The sequence below is a fragment of the Neopelma chrysocephalum genome, unplaced genomic scaffold, assembly GCF_003984885.1.
Source record: "Neopelma chrysocephalum unplaced genomic scaffold, ASM398488v2 Primary Assembly neopelma1_164, whole genome shotgun sequence".
Classification (NCBI taxonomy): Eukaryota; Metazoa; Chordata; class Aves; order Passeriformes; family Pipridae; genus Neopelma; species Neopelma chrysocephalum.
This window is the reverse complement of record NW_020897826.1, coordinates 605,736-620,505: the sequence shown is the minus strand read 5'-3', so window position 1 is coordinate 620,505 and position 14,770 is coordinate 605,736. Positions and strand designations below refer to the sequence as shown.

At 40.4% G+C, this 14,770-nt stretch overlaps 1 protein-coding gene across 14 annotated transcripts in view; it reads left to right on the top strand.

Annotated features, from left to right (window-relative positions):
- Positions 1–14,770, top strand: part of MYO9B (myosin IXB) — a 45,446-nt gene that overhangs the window by 18,941 nt on the left and 11,735 nt on the right. For 7 of the 14 annotated variants that reach the window (XR_003537098.1, XR_003537097.1, XM_027701616.1 and 4 more), the window contains 22 exons: positions 569–663; positions 1,852–1,914; positions 2,031–2,130; positions 2,281–2,381; positions 2,600–2,729; positions 3,184–3,273; positions 3,510–3,626; positions 3,912–4,046; positions 6,238–6,359; positions 6,925–7,066; positions 7,308–7,503; positions 8,216–8,291; positions 8,740–8,829; positions 9,856–9,966; positions 11,031–11,070; positions 11,581–11,703; positions 12,154–12,234; positions 12,363–12,473; positions 12,974–13,096; positions 13,576–13,725; positions 13,830–13,996; positions 14,521–14,770. The exon at positions 14,521–14,770 is cut by the window's right edge and continues 833 nt beyond it. Coding sequence is in view for 12 of the 14 variants with exons in the window: in XM_027701616.1 (XP_027557417.1) it covers positions 569–663; positions 1,852–1,914; positions 2,031–2,130; positions 2,281–2,381; positions 2,600–2,729; positions 3,184–3,273; positions 3,510–3,626; positions 3,912–4,046; positions 6,238–6,359; positions 6,925–7,066; positions 7,308–7,503; positions 8,216–8,291; positions 8,740–8,829; positions 9,856–9,966; positions 11,031–11,070; positions 11,581–11,703; positions 12,154–12,234; positions 12,363–12,473; positions 12,974–13,096; positions 13,576–13,725; positions 13,830–13,996; positions 14,521–14,770 (2,613 nt within the window). In the remaining 2 variants the exon portion in view is untranslated. Of the gene's footprint in view, positions 1–568; positions 664–1,851; positions 1,915–2,030; positions 2,131–2,280; positions 2,382–2,599; positions 2,730–3,183; positions 3,274–3,509; positions 3,627–3,911; positions 4,047–6,237; positions 6,360–6,924; positions 7,067–7,307; positions 7,504–8,215; positions 8,292–8,739; positions 8,830–9,224; positions 9,228–9,855; positions 9,967–11,030; positions 11,071–11,580; positions 11,704–12,153; positions 12,235–12,362; positions 12,474–12,973; positions 13,097–13,575; positions 13,726–13,829; positions 13,997–14,520 lie in introns of all 14 variants that reach the window. The other 7 variants (XM_027701622.1, XM_027701617.1, XM_027701623.1 and 4 more) reach the window with 5 other exon arrangements.

Below are 14,770 nucleotides of genomic sequence, written 5' to 3'. Positions count from 1 at the left end.
GTTGTGTAGCAGAGTAGCTGCCCAATGAGTGAGTGGTTCTGTAAACCAAAGTGGGTTTGTTTGTCTTTCTCCTGTTTTTTGAATACACAACTTGGGCTAACTTTATACATGAGATCTTAATATTCTGTCTCACTTAAAGAAAAAAGGGGGAATAGGATGTAGCTTATGTCCCTTGTATAGGAGAGGCAGTTTCATGGTAGTTGTGCTGCCTCCTTCCAGCTGAATATCCTCTCTCAGGTCCTAATTGTTAGGGATTGAGGCTGATTTGTACTCTCTAGCTGTGATTACCTGTCTTGTGCTCTTGAAAATATCTGAATGTGTTATTCCTTTCCCTCAGTCCCTCAAAATATTATTGCATGGGGCAAATAATAAACATATATAGATCTGTGAGGAACATGGGGGCTTCCTGAGCTGCCTTTTTGGTATCTATGTGCTACCATTTCCATAGTATTCCAAGTTTATACTGGGAGCTAATGGGGGTCTGGACAATGCACGGAAGAGCTTGGAAAGCTGGCAGTTGACACATTAAGTTTTTAATTGAAAATTAACTCATTTTACTTTATTACAGGCATTTGGAAATGCAAAAACAGCACATAACAACAACTCCAGTCGTTTTGGGAAGTTCATTCAAGTCAACTATTTAGAGAATGGTATTGTCAGGGGGTAAGTACAGCATGGGGTGGTTGTGGGGTGATCTCTGCAGGAACTGGGGAAGCCTTGCTGGACATCAAATGTTTGAGAGTCTCTGACTGAGCTTTATGGAATTGCCAGGTCATGCATAATATCCTTACTTTGCTGTACAACTGGATCAGGTTAAGGATTTGCTGTTGCATCTTTACCTTCCTGCTAAATGAAGACTTTTTTGTAACACTCCATTTTGCGTTGAAAAACAGAAGATCTGAATTTTTAAGAGGAATTGGAGAGAAGTGAAATATATTTAAGGAAGCCATTTTAAAGAAACAGTTTAAACACCAATTAGAGAGATTAAAAAAGCGATAAGATTATTAGTTTAATTAATTGAAATTATGTGTCAAATGTGAAATATCCTGTGCCTGCATTTGCTAGTTTTGCTGCACTATGGAGTGACGGGAGCCATCACTGATCTTTGTGCTCCAGTATTTCCTTCCTTTGGATCATTTTCATGTTTGCAATCACATAAGTGACTGGGAACTCTGTAGCACATCTGCTTTGAGTGTTACTCTGAACAAGTTTGACAGCTTTTCAGACGGAGTCACACTAGCTCAGGAGATTGATACAATTTGAATACACTTGTTTTGTCTTTAGCATGAGAAAAAGCTGCTCAAACTTTGGCCTCAGTCATTGTATCTCACATCAAGGACTTTAAATCTCATTCAGGAGGTTACTTTGTCACACCGCGAGGGGATTTCTGTCTGGCTTCCATTCTAGGCTGGCATACACACTGTCCTGTTGGACTGAGAGTCACACAGTTACCTGGGATATTTTGGGGAGTTTTGTAGCCTTTACATTCCTTGTCAGATAACTGTTAATCTCCTGGGATAACATGTTGTTACTGTTCTGTATATCTTGTTTCTGTTTACAATTTTCATCAGCACTTTCCTTGCTTTGTCTGCCTGTTTCCAGTTATCTCCACTAAACCCAAGCGCTGCAGATAGATGTCCTTAGATATTTGTCTGTTTTCCAATCATAATATAGGCCTACTGAAATTCCTGTTTTAGGTTTAAGGTAGTGACTAAGTTATTCTCTTGTGTATTTTAGTGCAGATCTCATTATTTGAACTTATTTGAACTCTCTTGGCAGTTGTTGCCTGATGTTTTCTGAAGTCTTTTCTTTTTGTCCTCATGCTTTTTTCATTTTCTGGTGGCTCCTTAGGGCTGTTGTTGAAAAATACCTGCTTGAAAAATCTCGTCTGGTTTCTCAAGAGAAAGATGAAAGGTAAGAGATTAAAACAGTTTTCCAAAAGAATTCCAGTCAATGGAGGACTTTAAGAGCATCTGAAGTACATAAAATAAAAATCATATTTTCATGAGAGAAATGTATTGACTTTGTAGGAACTACCATGTCTTCTATTATTTGCTACTTGGAGTCAATGAGGAAGAACGTAAAGAATTTCACCTCAAGCAACCTGAAGATTATTTCTACCTCAACCAGGTAACCTGTGACAGGGGTTTACCCCAGTGCATTGTTAAGGTTTGTCTGCCTTTTATGTCAAAGATGAAAGGAAGCAGGACAGATTATACTTGTTTTCTTGTGATGTTTGGGCTTTGTTCTTTGCCTTTAGTTGTGAGTCTCTCTTCACAGCATAACTTGAAAATTGAAGATGGGGAAGATCTCCGGCATGAATTTGAGAGACTGAAACAAGCCATGGAGATGGTTGGCTTCCTTTCAGCAACAAAGAAACAGTAAGTAGAATTCTTTAAACTTTTGTTACTGATAGTTAATGTTCATGAGTTGCAATAAGCTCTATGTGCATTGGCATCACAAGCAGTTCAGTAGGAAGCAAGGAGACCTGAGTGTTTCAGGGCTTACAGACAAATTCTTGAAGTAGAATTGGCTCTGTTCACATGTTATAATGATCTCATAAGAAAAATTCTTATGAAATTCGATTTTTCTTCCTTAGGATTTTTTCAATACTTTCAGCTATTCTCTACTTGGGTAATGTCACATACAAGAAGAAAGCCACGGGTCGGGATGAAGGGTTGGACGTGGGACCTCCTGAAGTGTTAGACATTCTTTCCCAGCTGTTAAAAGTAAAGTATTTCTCTTAATCCCTAATGTTTGATACACCTATTTGTCATGTTCTGCCTCAGCATTTCACTTGGATATTCCAGTTGCTGTATCTTGATCTCCTTTTTAGTACTTCCACTACATTTGTCTTGTGGGAGGGGAAACAGATGAAATTGGGGAAATCATTTAGGTTAGAGATGGAGTATAACCTGTAGCATGGAAACAGAATTTGTTTACTCACCAGTAATAGAGCTGAGCAGGAGTAGATTCAGTGTAGGTGTGTTCTTTGCCACCACAGGGAAACATCTAAATGAATCCAAGCTGAGAATAATTTAAAGAAGTTGTAAATGGATGATAAATGTGGATGTTGTCAAAGAACTTGGGCTTCTCTGAGGAAGTTCTATGTCCACTGTTGCTGTCAAATTACTCATTGAGGAGCTGGAGGGCGACAGTAACTCTTGTTCTCTTGTTTTGAAGGTTAAACGAGAAATCCTGGTAGAAGTGCTAACAAAAAGAAAAACTGTGACTGCTAATGATAAGCTTATTTTGCCTTATAGTCTCAATGAGGTGAGTAAAAGAACATTAGTAGAATGATTTTAAATAACTGAAACTTACTTTTTTGGATTAAAAAGCTAATATGGTACACTTTGACATTGTGAAGGTGTTAGGAAAGTTAGAAGTTAGCATTAAAGGAAAATCATGATTTTATTTGTCTCTGCTGGGATTGCAATCCGTGAGTGACACTGGTTTGAAACAGAAATGCTTTTCTTTAAATGAAGTTCTGAACATTTTTTGATCTGCAGGCAATAACAGCTCGTGATTCCATGGCAAAGTCCCTGTACAGTGCTCTGTTTGATTGGATTGTTCTAAGAATCAATCATGCACTTCTTAATAAGAAGGACATGGAGGAATCTGTTACAGTAAGTTTCTCCCAAAACGAGTCTTTCCAGGCAGTTGTGTCCTTAGATCAATGATGTGTTCAGGTATCTGGGATAAATTTTGATCAAGAAGCCTGTGGTAAATTTCTTGGTAATATTTAATCATCTCTGGTTTTAGAATGGACAAAACTCTTAAATATTCAAAGTAAATATTCAAGTATTCAAAATCTATCAGCTTAGACTGCAATGCTTTCTGTACTGCTTATCTCTTGGGGGTTAAGGCACTGTATGACAGACTTTTAACTAGATTTCCATGTCTTCTTTTAGTGTCTGTCCATTGGTGTACTTGATATCTTTGGATTTGAAGATTTTGAAACCAACAGTTTTGAACAGTTCTGCATAAATTATGCAAATGAGCAGCTTCAGTATTATTTCAATCAGCACATTTTCAAATTGGAACAGGTAAGAAACAAGAAATAAAACTGTTTTTATCAAGAGCTCCTGTATTATGCAAACTTAACCTCTATTCTGCAAAACCCTGTGGCATAATTTTTTGAATATTTCTGGAAGTCTTACTTTTTTAACTTCTTGTTTCATTATTGCTTGTTATTGTTTGAAAGTAGTGGCTTTGCTCATCTATTTAGTGCTCTGTGTGTACTCATGGAAGTGAGATCTTTCTTCAGAGGGCTGGCACTAAGCTCCTATTTAACTGCAAAAACTAAGACAACATTCAGGTGATCCCAAATGAAACTGTAAAGTTTGATATTAGAAGTCTGTAGGTGAAGTGGGTTTGCTTTGTTTTAATGGGTAGGAAACAGTTTCTCTTATTTTTATCAGTTTTTAAGTATTTAATAAGTCTTTGTTGTTTTTCCCACCCAAGTGCATTTAGGGGATACAACTGTATGTTGTTACTGGCAGTAGTTCTGAGATCCTGATGTTACTGGCATGTGTTGATTTACTTGTTTGCAGATAGTATTATCTTACAGAGCACTTTGAGTGCTGCAGGAGCGAACAGATCCTGTTTCTAGACTGAGCTTTGGGGGCTTTTGCTCTAGAAACTTGGATTTTTTTCTGCTTTGTGTGAAAATGTGATTCTCAAGTCACTCTGCTGAAAGGAAGAAGTCATTCTGTAGTATGTGACTGTTTGTCAACAACACACAGATAAATTTAAACAAGCATTTTAAAGAAAGGAAAATTACTAAACATCCAAATTTTGTGTGTAAACATAATGTTGAGGTCCGTGTTTTGTAACTTATGACAGAACTGGCTATCCAGGCTGACCAGAGTAAGTAGTTGCATTGTCTTCTTTCTTTTTCTAATGCTGTTTTTCCAAGTAAGCTTAATCCTTGAATGACCCATTTCCTGTATCTCTTGCAGCCTGAAGGCCCTCAGGGGGATCTCTATATCTTTTTAAAGAAAGGCTTTTTTGTCTGTGGAAAATGGCACTTTAGTTGTGTAAGGCAGCACACACTGAGCAGTCTGTTGGGCAGGCTGAATTCTACCTACTTAAAAATAATGCATTTATCATCATCATCATCTAGAGCACTGAGAGGTGCTCTTTGTCCTTTGTTTAATATAAAACTTATTTAATTTTCTGTATGATATCTTCTTTTACTTTAGTATCTTATCATTAGTTTGTGGGTATTTACAACATAGGGACCCCTGGTGGCCTAGTGGTTAGCATGCAGGACTCTCACTGCTGCGACCCCGGTTCGATTCCTCGGTCCCCCGGGCAGATGGTAGCTCGTTAGCCCTGTGAGGCCATCCATCTATGAGAAGGTCACTCTAAACAAACCTACGTCCTGAGGACCTCACTGCCATTGTCCAAGCTTGCTTGGCCCCGGCAGATGAACCTTAGGATTAAAGGGTGGGCTCAGTTCAGCGCAGGCTGTGTCTCACCTAAAAAATCCATTGCGCAGGCTGGAAAGGTAAAAGACCTTTCCCCAAATCTTCGTTCGCGAAGACTGGCCATTATATTATTATATTTACAACATTAAGAAAATCTGATATTTTATTTGTAACTTAGCAGGAAGCTTGTCTTGTTGAGCATTTGATGCGTTGTCATTTCAGCAGAAAAGTTTCACGTTCTCTTGTCGGAGAGCTCCAAATTTTCTGAATCTAGGCAATATCCATTGCTTCCTTGGAGAAGTTCTGATGCTGTTTGTGTAGAGCTTAACTGCCTGTTTTGAAACTTCTGACAGTGCAATTTGAAAATTCTGGAGCTTGATAATAAGTATTTGTCATTTCCTGTAATACAAGAATTATGGAAGAGAAAAATAGACTTAAACTCCTCTGATGTGTCTACACAGAGCTTTACTGGAATGCTGTAGATGTAATGTCTAAGTCCAGGGTCAGAGGCTGTGATTGCTGGGAAGGCAGAGCACAGCAGAACATTCTTTTCTCTACTTTGGTTTTTAAATAATTCTACCCCAAACATGCACTGTTGAGTGATGTGCCTAAGTGGACCTTTAATTTGAGTCACTGCCTGCTGTTCTGTTCTAATTTATAAATTTTCCTTATTTCTGTCTCTACTAACTGAACTAACAAACTCCACTTGCTGTAGCTGTTTGAGGATGTGTTTTAAGCACTTAGAGCATAGGACATCAAAGGTCAGGGCACTGTACTGATGAGGGAATTTTCTTGAGCTACACAGGAGGAATATAAGAGTGAAGGGATCACTTGGCACAATATTGACTATACTGATAATGTGGCCTGCATTCACTTAATCAGCAAGAAGCCCACTGGCCTGTTCTATCTTCTGGATGAAGAAAGCAAGTAAGCAACAAACATCTTCTGGAAAAACATGTGTAGCAGGGAGGAGGGAAGGACTGAATGGGAACATGAATACAGCACTTGAAAAAGGAGAGGAATATTGTGGGAAGCAAAGGATCATTTATGACCCTGATTTACACTGTAGTTTGCTTCTAATGACTCCAATATGGTGGTGATATAAATTAATGCTAGAACTGAACTTTGGCTTAAGCAAATTTAGAAACTTCCATGTTTGTGGTTTACCATGGAATTACTAATTATTAATTAAAATAAAATGCATGTATGTAATTCCTTGGAACATTAAGTAGCAAATGTGGCAAATAGTTAATGTCCTAACTAAACTTGGCTGGTGAAATGGGACGAAACATTGACGTACAGAATATTCTGCTGTGTGTGGAGCTGTTTGGTTTGGGTCCAGAAATTAAGCCCACCTCTAAAATTCAGAGCAGGTGTAGAGATCTTGGACAATTAATACTTTTCACAAGGATCAATAGGTGTTCACTCTGTCACCGTAATTAACACACCCATATTTGAGAAGTAGCTGGCCTCTTTTGTTTTGTATTCCCAGTTTTCCACATGCCACCAACCAAACTCTACTGGCAAAATTCAAACAACAGCATGAGGAGAACAAGTTCTTTGTTGGAACCCCAGTGATGGAGCCCGCTTTTATCATCCGCCACTTTGCTGGAAAAGTGAAATACCAGATCAAAGTAGGTGATGGATCTGATGGCCATAAAATAATCCTTGCCTTTCTGAGGGAGTTTTTTGTCAGGGTGTAGGAAATTTGCTGGGAATGGGCTGGATTAAAGGGTACTCAGTTGTACTTTGGGTGGTGGTAGTGTAGACTGGAGGGTAACACTATAGTGAGAATTATTTGGAATATTGAGTTATTCTGAATAGTGGTACCTTAGGTCAAAGCACAGCTTGTAGTTCAGTGTGGCTGTTTTTCAGGATTTCAGGGAGAAGAACATGGATTACATGAGGCCAGATATCGTGGCTCTGCTGCGGGGCAGCGACAGCGCGTTCGTGCGAGAGCTCATTGGGATGGACCCCGTGGCCGTGTTCCGCTGGGCCGTGCTGCGCGCAGCCATCAGGGCCATGGCTGTGTTCGCGGAGGGAGGACGTCAGAGGGCTCAGAAAACTGCAGGTATGGCAGGGAAAACTGCTCTGGGAACACTGAATCCTCTACAGTTGGTTAGTGCTCGCTGGCAGAACCAGCAGGTTTGTGGTAAAACCTCATCAACTGGTCACAGTCTTTGGCACTGAGGGCAAAGCGACTGGTGAAAATGGTTTAACAGTCACACGTCAAGGAGGTTGTCACTGTTTTACCTGAAATTATTCAGCTTTCCACCTCCAATCAGTGCACCATGTCAAGCTGTGCCAAATTTGAAGTCCTAGTTGGTCAGAGCATAGTGCTGATAACACCAAGGTTGTGGATTTGATCCCCACACGGGCCATTCACTTAAGAGTTGGACTCTGATCCTTGTGGGTCCCTTCCAACTCAGAATACTCTGTAATGTTCTGTGAAGCTGGGGAAGATACTTCTAGTTCTAGTATGCATTCTCATCTTATCACTAGTTTTGATCTTCTTAGAGCTCTCTGAAGTTTCAAATGAGTATTCATAGTTAAAATTAATAGTTCATAACTATTAATTTTAAGAAGCTTTTCTGAGCAGCTGCAATTTACTTTCTAGAAGTAGGGAGTTTGAGAAGCAAAGTGCTGTAGCTGGATAAAATACTAAATAAAAACTCCAGGCCCTTGGATAGATATTTTTCTTGTTACAGTTGATGGGGTGGTTTTTTCTGTCTGTTATGGTCGTATCTTTGTCAAAATGCAACTTGTTGGTTATTTCCTGACAGGAGTGGTACGTCAAGGACCCAGAGTTCCCCTTGCTGAACTCCAGAGATCCAATACTCCAGTAGAAAAAGTTTATCGGTGAGAAAACATCCTTAACCTGTCCAGGGAAAAGAGCTGAATTACTGAGTTGCATTTTCATATATCAAATTGTCAACTAGATCTTTCCACAAGGACAGCAAGTTTCATTTCTTCTCTCTTGTTTTCTTTGGCCTTTATAATACTATGAAAACAACAATGCAGCTCATTTTATGTAAGACCCAGTGCTACCACATGTTGGGGAGAGCATCAGACCCATTTACCACTGGGGTTTTGAGTTCTCTGTGCTTGGTGTGTGTTGCTTTTAGCATTGTGTGTTTGTCTGCAGCCAGTCTGTGTCACTGAAGGATTCATAGGAGCACTCATGTTTTTGCAGCCTTGTGACATCATTAGGAGGGAGGCATGTGCTACAGAACTGCCTCCAGTGTTCTCTATAGGCAGATTTGCCTTTCTATGGAGTATTTAGGCTTTATACATGTTCCTTTTTCAGCTACTCAGTGCTTGATTTCTCATTTGATTGTTCTGAGGATTACGCTATAAATGCTTTCCAAGACTTCATTCCTTTCCATGAAAACAAGAAGTAAGTAGCAATAGGCCTGAACTTCCAGGCCAGGGAGGCACATTTACAGGCCATACTGGCCTTCTGAGAATCCTATGGGTGGCAATGAAGCCATGGAGCACACAAAGGGGTGACTTCATGCTGCTTCCTAATTACTTCGTCCTGGACAGCCTCTGTCACTTGGGGCAATTAAGAACTGAAGATCCAATTTGGGGGAAAGGATTAGTCATAGAATAACAGATCTGTTTCCTTGGGACATCTTAAAACAAATCTTGATATTCCAAAATATTCAGAGGTACCAAGGGAAGCAACAGCTCTCTGTAATAGTGCTGCTGCTCAGAATGGTGAGAGCATCTAACAGTCAGAAGTGATTCTTACACTGTTATTTTTAATTTGTGCCTCTTTGGAGAGTAAAGAAGGTAAGTTGGGTGCCAGGACACAACACTTCACAAGCACGGTGCATGCTTAAGGAATGGAATCTGCCACGAATTAGGGACCACCCCAAGCTTACTTTGAAAAGCTAAACATGAATAACTTTGAAATGGAAATGAAAACCAACATTTCTTCAAGTATCCTCCTAACAACTTGCTTGTAACTTACTTTTCTGATGTGTGTTTAAGTAGCCTCATTTTAGTAATCAAATATATGTTAAAAATATTTATTGTTGATTATTAAGAAGCTTATATCTATCTGAAAAGGATACTACTTGGCTAAACAAAAGGGTTCCCTGCCCATTAAGTACATTTTGCTAACTTTCTCTCCGTTTTCTGAATTGATGGCTCAAGAATTTACATTAAAAGGTAGAATTAGAGAGTAAGTTTAGAATGAGACCCTGGCAATTAAATTTTAGGGCACTGATGGAGTAGAAAGTGCTGACTTGACATCAGAATCATTCACGCTTAGGAAGAAGTAGCCTGGGATCAACCTGCCACAGTTTGGAGCATACTTGATGATGGGATCTCTTGGGGTTTTAACTCCTGTTTTCCCTTCCCCCTCATTGCTGTGTATCTCTGTTTGCCACCTTTGTGTTGCTGTGGACCATTTTAGAGACATGCATGAGCAGATCATCGCCAGTATTAAAGGACTGCCCTGGCAGGGGGGGGATCCCTGCAAGCTGCTTCGGTCGCTCAGCCGCCTTCAACACCGCTCCCACTTCATGTGAGTTCTGGTGCTTTGGTGATTGCTTTGAAAGTGCAACAAGAACCAAGCAGTTACTCCACTCCCTAAAAAAGATACCTGTCTCAAATTTGTCTTCTGCAAAAAACTAAGCAAGACAATGAAGAATAAAACATCTCTTCTGAAAAGTAGCTTGTAGGGAATGCTTTGTTGCTTCATTGCATTAGATGAAAGTTAAACCTGCTTCTCACGTAAGCTTGCTTTAAACCCGAGTATGAGCTTGTTGTTGCAAAATATTCAACAGTGAGATCTCTCACAAGGTATAAGGAATGGTTTCCTGAAATTCAGGATGCAGAGGCTGGATATATTCCTGGGTTAAGAGTATTTACATGTGCAATTCTGTGCCTGTGTCAGAAAATGAATCTGGGCTCCGTTATATAATAAGTAACTGTATAATTGTATAATACATAAGTAAATGTATAATAAGTAAACTTGGTGGCACGGAGCTGGAACCTGCCTCACACATGCTTAGAGTCAGCACGTTTCTGTTTCTAAGAGCTTCCACTTGTTCACCTTCTGTGTGTGGATGGGAGCAGTGCCTGAGGTGTATCCTGCTCCAGGCAGTTCTGGGAATGAGCTCAGACATTCCAGAATTCTCAGGTGGGGTGCTGGGACATGCATTGTCCTTCTGGGAGTAGTTAGGTACTTTCACAGAGGATCTGCTGCAAGCAACAGTAACTTGTGAGTCAAATATTTTTCTTTGGTAGTGCCTTAGTATTAAACGAGAGTTCAGTGACTGTACAGTTCAATAGAATAACTCACACTGAAATAGTCTCTGCAACAGTGCAGTTTGGAACAGCTTTAACTTCAGAGAAAATCTTTCACTTTTGAAAGCTTTCAATACCTACAGAGTTTATTTAATAAAAAGACATTGTTCTTGTTGCAATGCAGTTTGCATTTCTTGCATTGATTACTTGCGAGAGACACGCATGAACACACCCTGCTGTTTTTCTTCTGTCCTTCATCTTGTCTCATATAACTTATGGCTTGCTGAAATAACAAAAAATCATGTGTATTTCTTTCCTAAATTATATTTATCTTAACAGGAAAAGTAAAGGTATCAAACAGAAGCAGATCATTCCCAAGGTAAAGTTATTCAGAAAACTTAGATTTCTCTTTTTTGGGTTTTTTTTTTTTTTTGCACTGTGAACTTCATTTTGATTGCCAGAACTCACTGCAGAAAATATTGTTTCCCGGGGTAGGAAAGTTGTGTTATTTATGCTCTTCTGACAAGCTAAGAATAGATAAATGTTCACCTTTATAAGAATTGTTAAACATGAAAAAATTGTGAGCTGGCATCTGTTTAATTAGACTGGAGATGCCATAAATGCATGAAGTCACTTCAAATCAGGGAAGGCAAACACAGTGATTATGTAATTCTCCTTGTTTACCTTACAGTCTTGGGATGGGGCAGTGGAAAAGTTTCCCTCTTAAGGTGTGTTTTTGTCCAAAATAGAAATAATTACAAAATGTAACATGCCATTGAATGTGGAACTCTAGGTAGCTGGTTTCATTTTTACTCATTTGGATGCAGACAGAAGTATTTCCCCTTTAACTGAGACCTGCACTTTGTTGATTATGAAAAATTTCTTCTAGAACTTGCTGGATTCCAAATCGCTGAAGCTCATAGTGAGCATGACTCTGCACGACCGAACCACAAAGTCCCTTTTGCACTTGCATAAGAAGAAGAAACCCCCCAGCATAAGTGCCCAGTTCCAGGTAGGTGACACACCCCTGGTGCACCCTCAGGGAACAGGCCCTCCTGGGCTAATCTAGGCTAGTCTTGCTTGGAAAACAATGGGTTTTATTCTTGAGATTTGTCTGAAGTAGGGTTGTTACTGGATTAAAGTCAGTGCATTTAAAGACTCCCCTTATGCTGTGAAATGTGTTAGTTCTCTGTACCAACCAGCCTCATCCTTGTATGCAGATCTAGTGCTACTGTTACAGCATAAGCAAACCCTGCTTTAAATTCTCTTAAGAAAAGGTAAAAAGCAAAGACAGGGATGTGCTGTGGAGTGTGGGAGAACCTCTGCTTGGATGAAAAAGGATTTTATATAGCCAAGAGACCTGAAAGATCTTATTCCTGAGGCAGAAGCTGCACTGCAGTCAAACACAACTCAAAATGCTGATGTCTGAAGAAGAAAAATGTTTCTGAATGTTTCATTTCAGAATTCACTTAATAAGTTACTGGAGACCCTGGGCAGAGCTGAGCCCTTCTTCATCCGCTGCATCCGCTCCAATGCCGAGAAGGTGAGGCTGCCCTGGAGCTGAGCTGGGCGCTGAGGGTCTAAGGCTCCAGCCGTGTAGTATCTCTCTTTCAACTTGTTCACTGTCACTCTTCAGGCACTCACTGCATGTTGTCTGCTGATCTCTTTCAGAAAGAGATGCTTTTTGATGAAAACTTGGTGCTTCAGCAGTTACGGTACACGGGCATGCTAGAAACTGTGAGGATCAGGAGGTCTGGCTACAGTGCCAAATACACATTCCAGGTATATAAGGAACTGCATTGTGCTTTCAGAAATATCTGCTCTATTTGGAAAAGCACATGTTACCTCAGAGTCTTTTGTGGCTCTTCATATGAAGCTCATGACTTGGGGTGAACTGTAAAAATGCCTTGTCGTTTTGAGAGAGCCTGCGTGGTAAAAAGTTGTAGTTCAACTATTGTGAGTCATCTGCCAGTAAGTTGTTCCCTGTTGCATGAAGGAAAGCATTCTGAATGCATTCAGTCAGTGCTGCACAGTACTGCTTCCATGTGGGAGTTAGTTTTCTGTAAAACAATCAGGTAGCTTTAGGGATCACGTACAGGTGATCTTTACCATTAACTGGACTGAAGCCTGCATTTTACAGAGTAGAAAAAATAGTTCTGTTTGAAGTATTTTCAGGTTTCTGTAGCATAAATGTCTTAATCAGATTTATGTTTTAAAGCTAAAACTCTAAACTTGTGAATTGTCTTCTAACTTTGGTCTCTTGCTGTCTCTGCTTTTCACAGGAATTCATAGACCAATTTCAGGTGTTACTGCCCAAAGGTGCCAAAGCCTCTAAGGAAGACATTTGTGCTTATTTGAATAAACTAAAACTGAATGAAAGCTACTATCAAATAGGGAAGACCAAGGTCTGTGAAACTTTCTGTAAGGCAGTAAGAAACATTGATGTACACTGCAAAATTCAGTGCAGTTCTTTTGCAGGTGTTACTCTTCTATGCATTTTATACTTAAATGAGCTGTTTTAACTAGCAAATGTTGACACAGATGTCACAGTTGCCTCCTTGGTTTTAATGCCAACCTGTTTTCTTGACACAGTACAAATCTGTATTATATGGATATTTTGGGGGGGATTGGTGCTATTGGCATTTGTCAAACAGGTCGATGTTTTCATTTTAGAAGGGACCTGTGATTTGAAGGCTGTAAATACAGTTGTATGTTTTAGAATGCAAATTCTGAAATTTAAAAGGACTTTTAACTTTTTGGGCATGCTGTCAGCCAGTAAGGTTTGGTGCAGTGCTAATCATTACCATTATCTCATTATACCTCCAATGGGGGCTCAAAGACTGCTGTTAACTGCTTTTTGATGAACTTCTCTTTAACTGGGCAGGTTTTTATGAAAGAGGCTGAAAGGCAGATACTACAGGATACACTACACAAAGAAGTGATCAGGAAAATCATTCTCCTCCAGAGCTGGCTCAGGATGGTTTTGGAAAGGAGGCGCTTTCTCAGGACACGGCAGGCGGCCGTTGTTTTACAGGTATCTTTAAGAATTGCCAACCTTGTTTTCCCAACAAACAAACTGTGGTGTAACACTCCCCACCTTGAAGAAGCCCTCTCTTACTTCAGAAATCTCCCTTCCAGGCCTGCTGGCGTTCCCGCTGTATCAGGATGGCCCTGCAGAGGAGCAATGCTGCCATCGAGATCCAGGCAGCCTGGAGACGGTACCGGGAGCGGAAACACTTCCTGCAGCACAGGAGGAGGATTTGTCTCCTGCAGGCCCTGGTCAGAGGGCACCTGACACGTAAGAGGTAAAGGAGGAGGAGCAATATGACTCAGCTACTCGGCTTCACCTGCCAAGCTCAGTTTGTGTGATGTTTTGACTGAATAAACAACTTAATAAACTGTTGCCCAGAGAAGCTGTGGCTGCCCCATCCCTGAAAGTGTCCAAGGCCAGGTTGGACAGGGCTTGGAGCAACCTGGGCTAGTGGAAGGTGTCCCTGCCTATGGACACTGGATGGGCTTTAAGGTCCCTTCCAACCCAAACCATTTTGGGACTCTATGAAGTTAAAGATAGTTATTACCACATGATATTTCAGTATCAAGTGACCAGTGGTGTGTGGACACTGGTTAAGTGCTCAGGACTTGAGCTTTACTGAGCTGAGCTGCACTGATGCTGCCAGTCCTGACAAGCAGACACCTCCCTGCAGGCACACTGGGACTGTAGCTGTACTTTGTGCTTGTATTGCTATTTGGGCTGCATTTAAGCAGTTGGTACTTTCTTTGACCGCTGGGCATTAAATATTTGTGTTTTCATCTTACAAATTCTTAACAGATATCAGGAAATGGCTGTAGAAAGGCAGAAAGCTGAAGAAAAGCAGAGAGAAATGCAAGAAGATGAAGACAGAGAGGATGATAAGAGCAAGCATGAGCAGAGTGAGCCAGCAACACATGAGCTACCTGTGAAACATGAAACAGAGCTGAATCAGGCTACTGGGGATGAAGATCGAGCTCAGAATGAACAAGCTGAAGATCGAGCTCAGAATGAACAAGCTGAAGATCGAGCTCAGAATGAACAAGCTGAA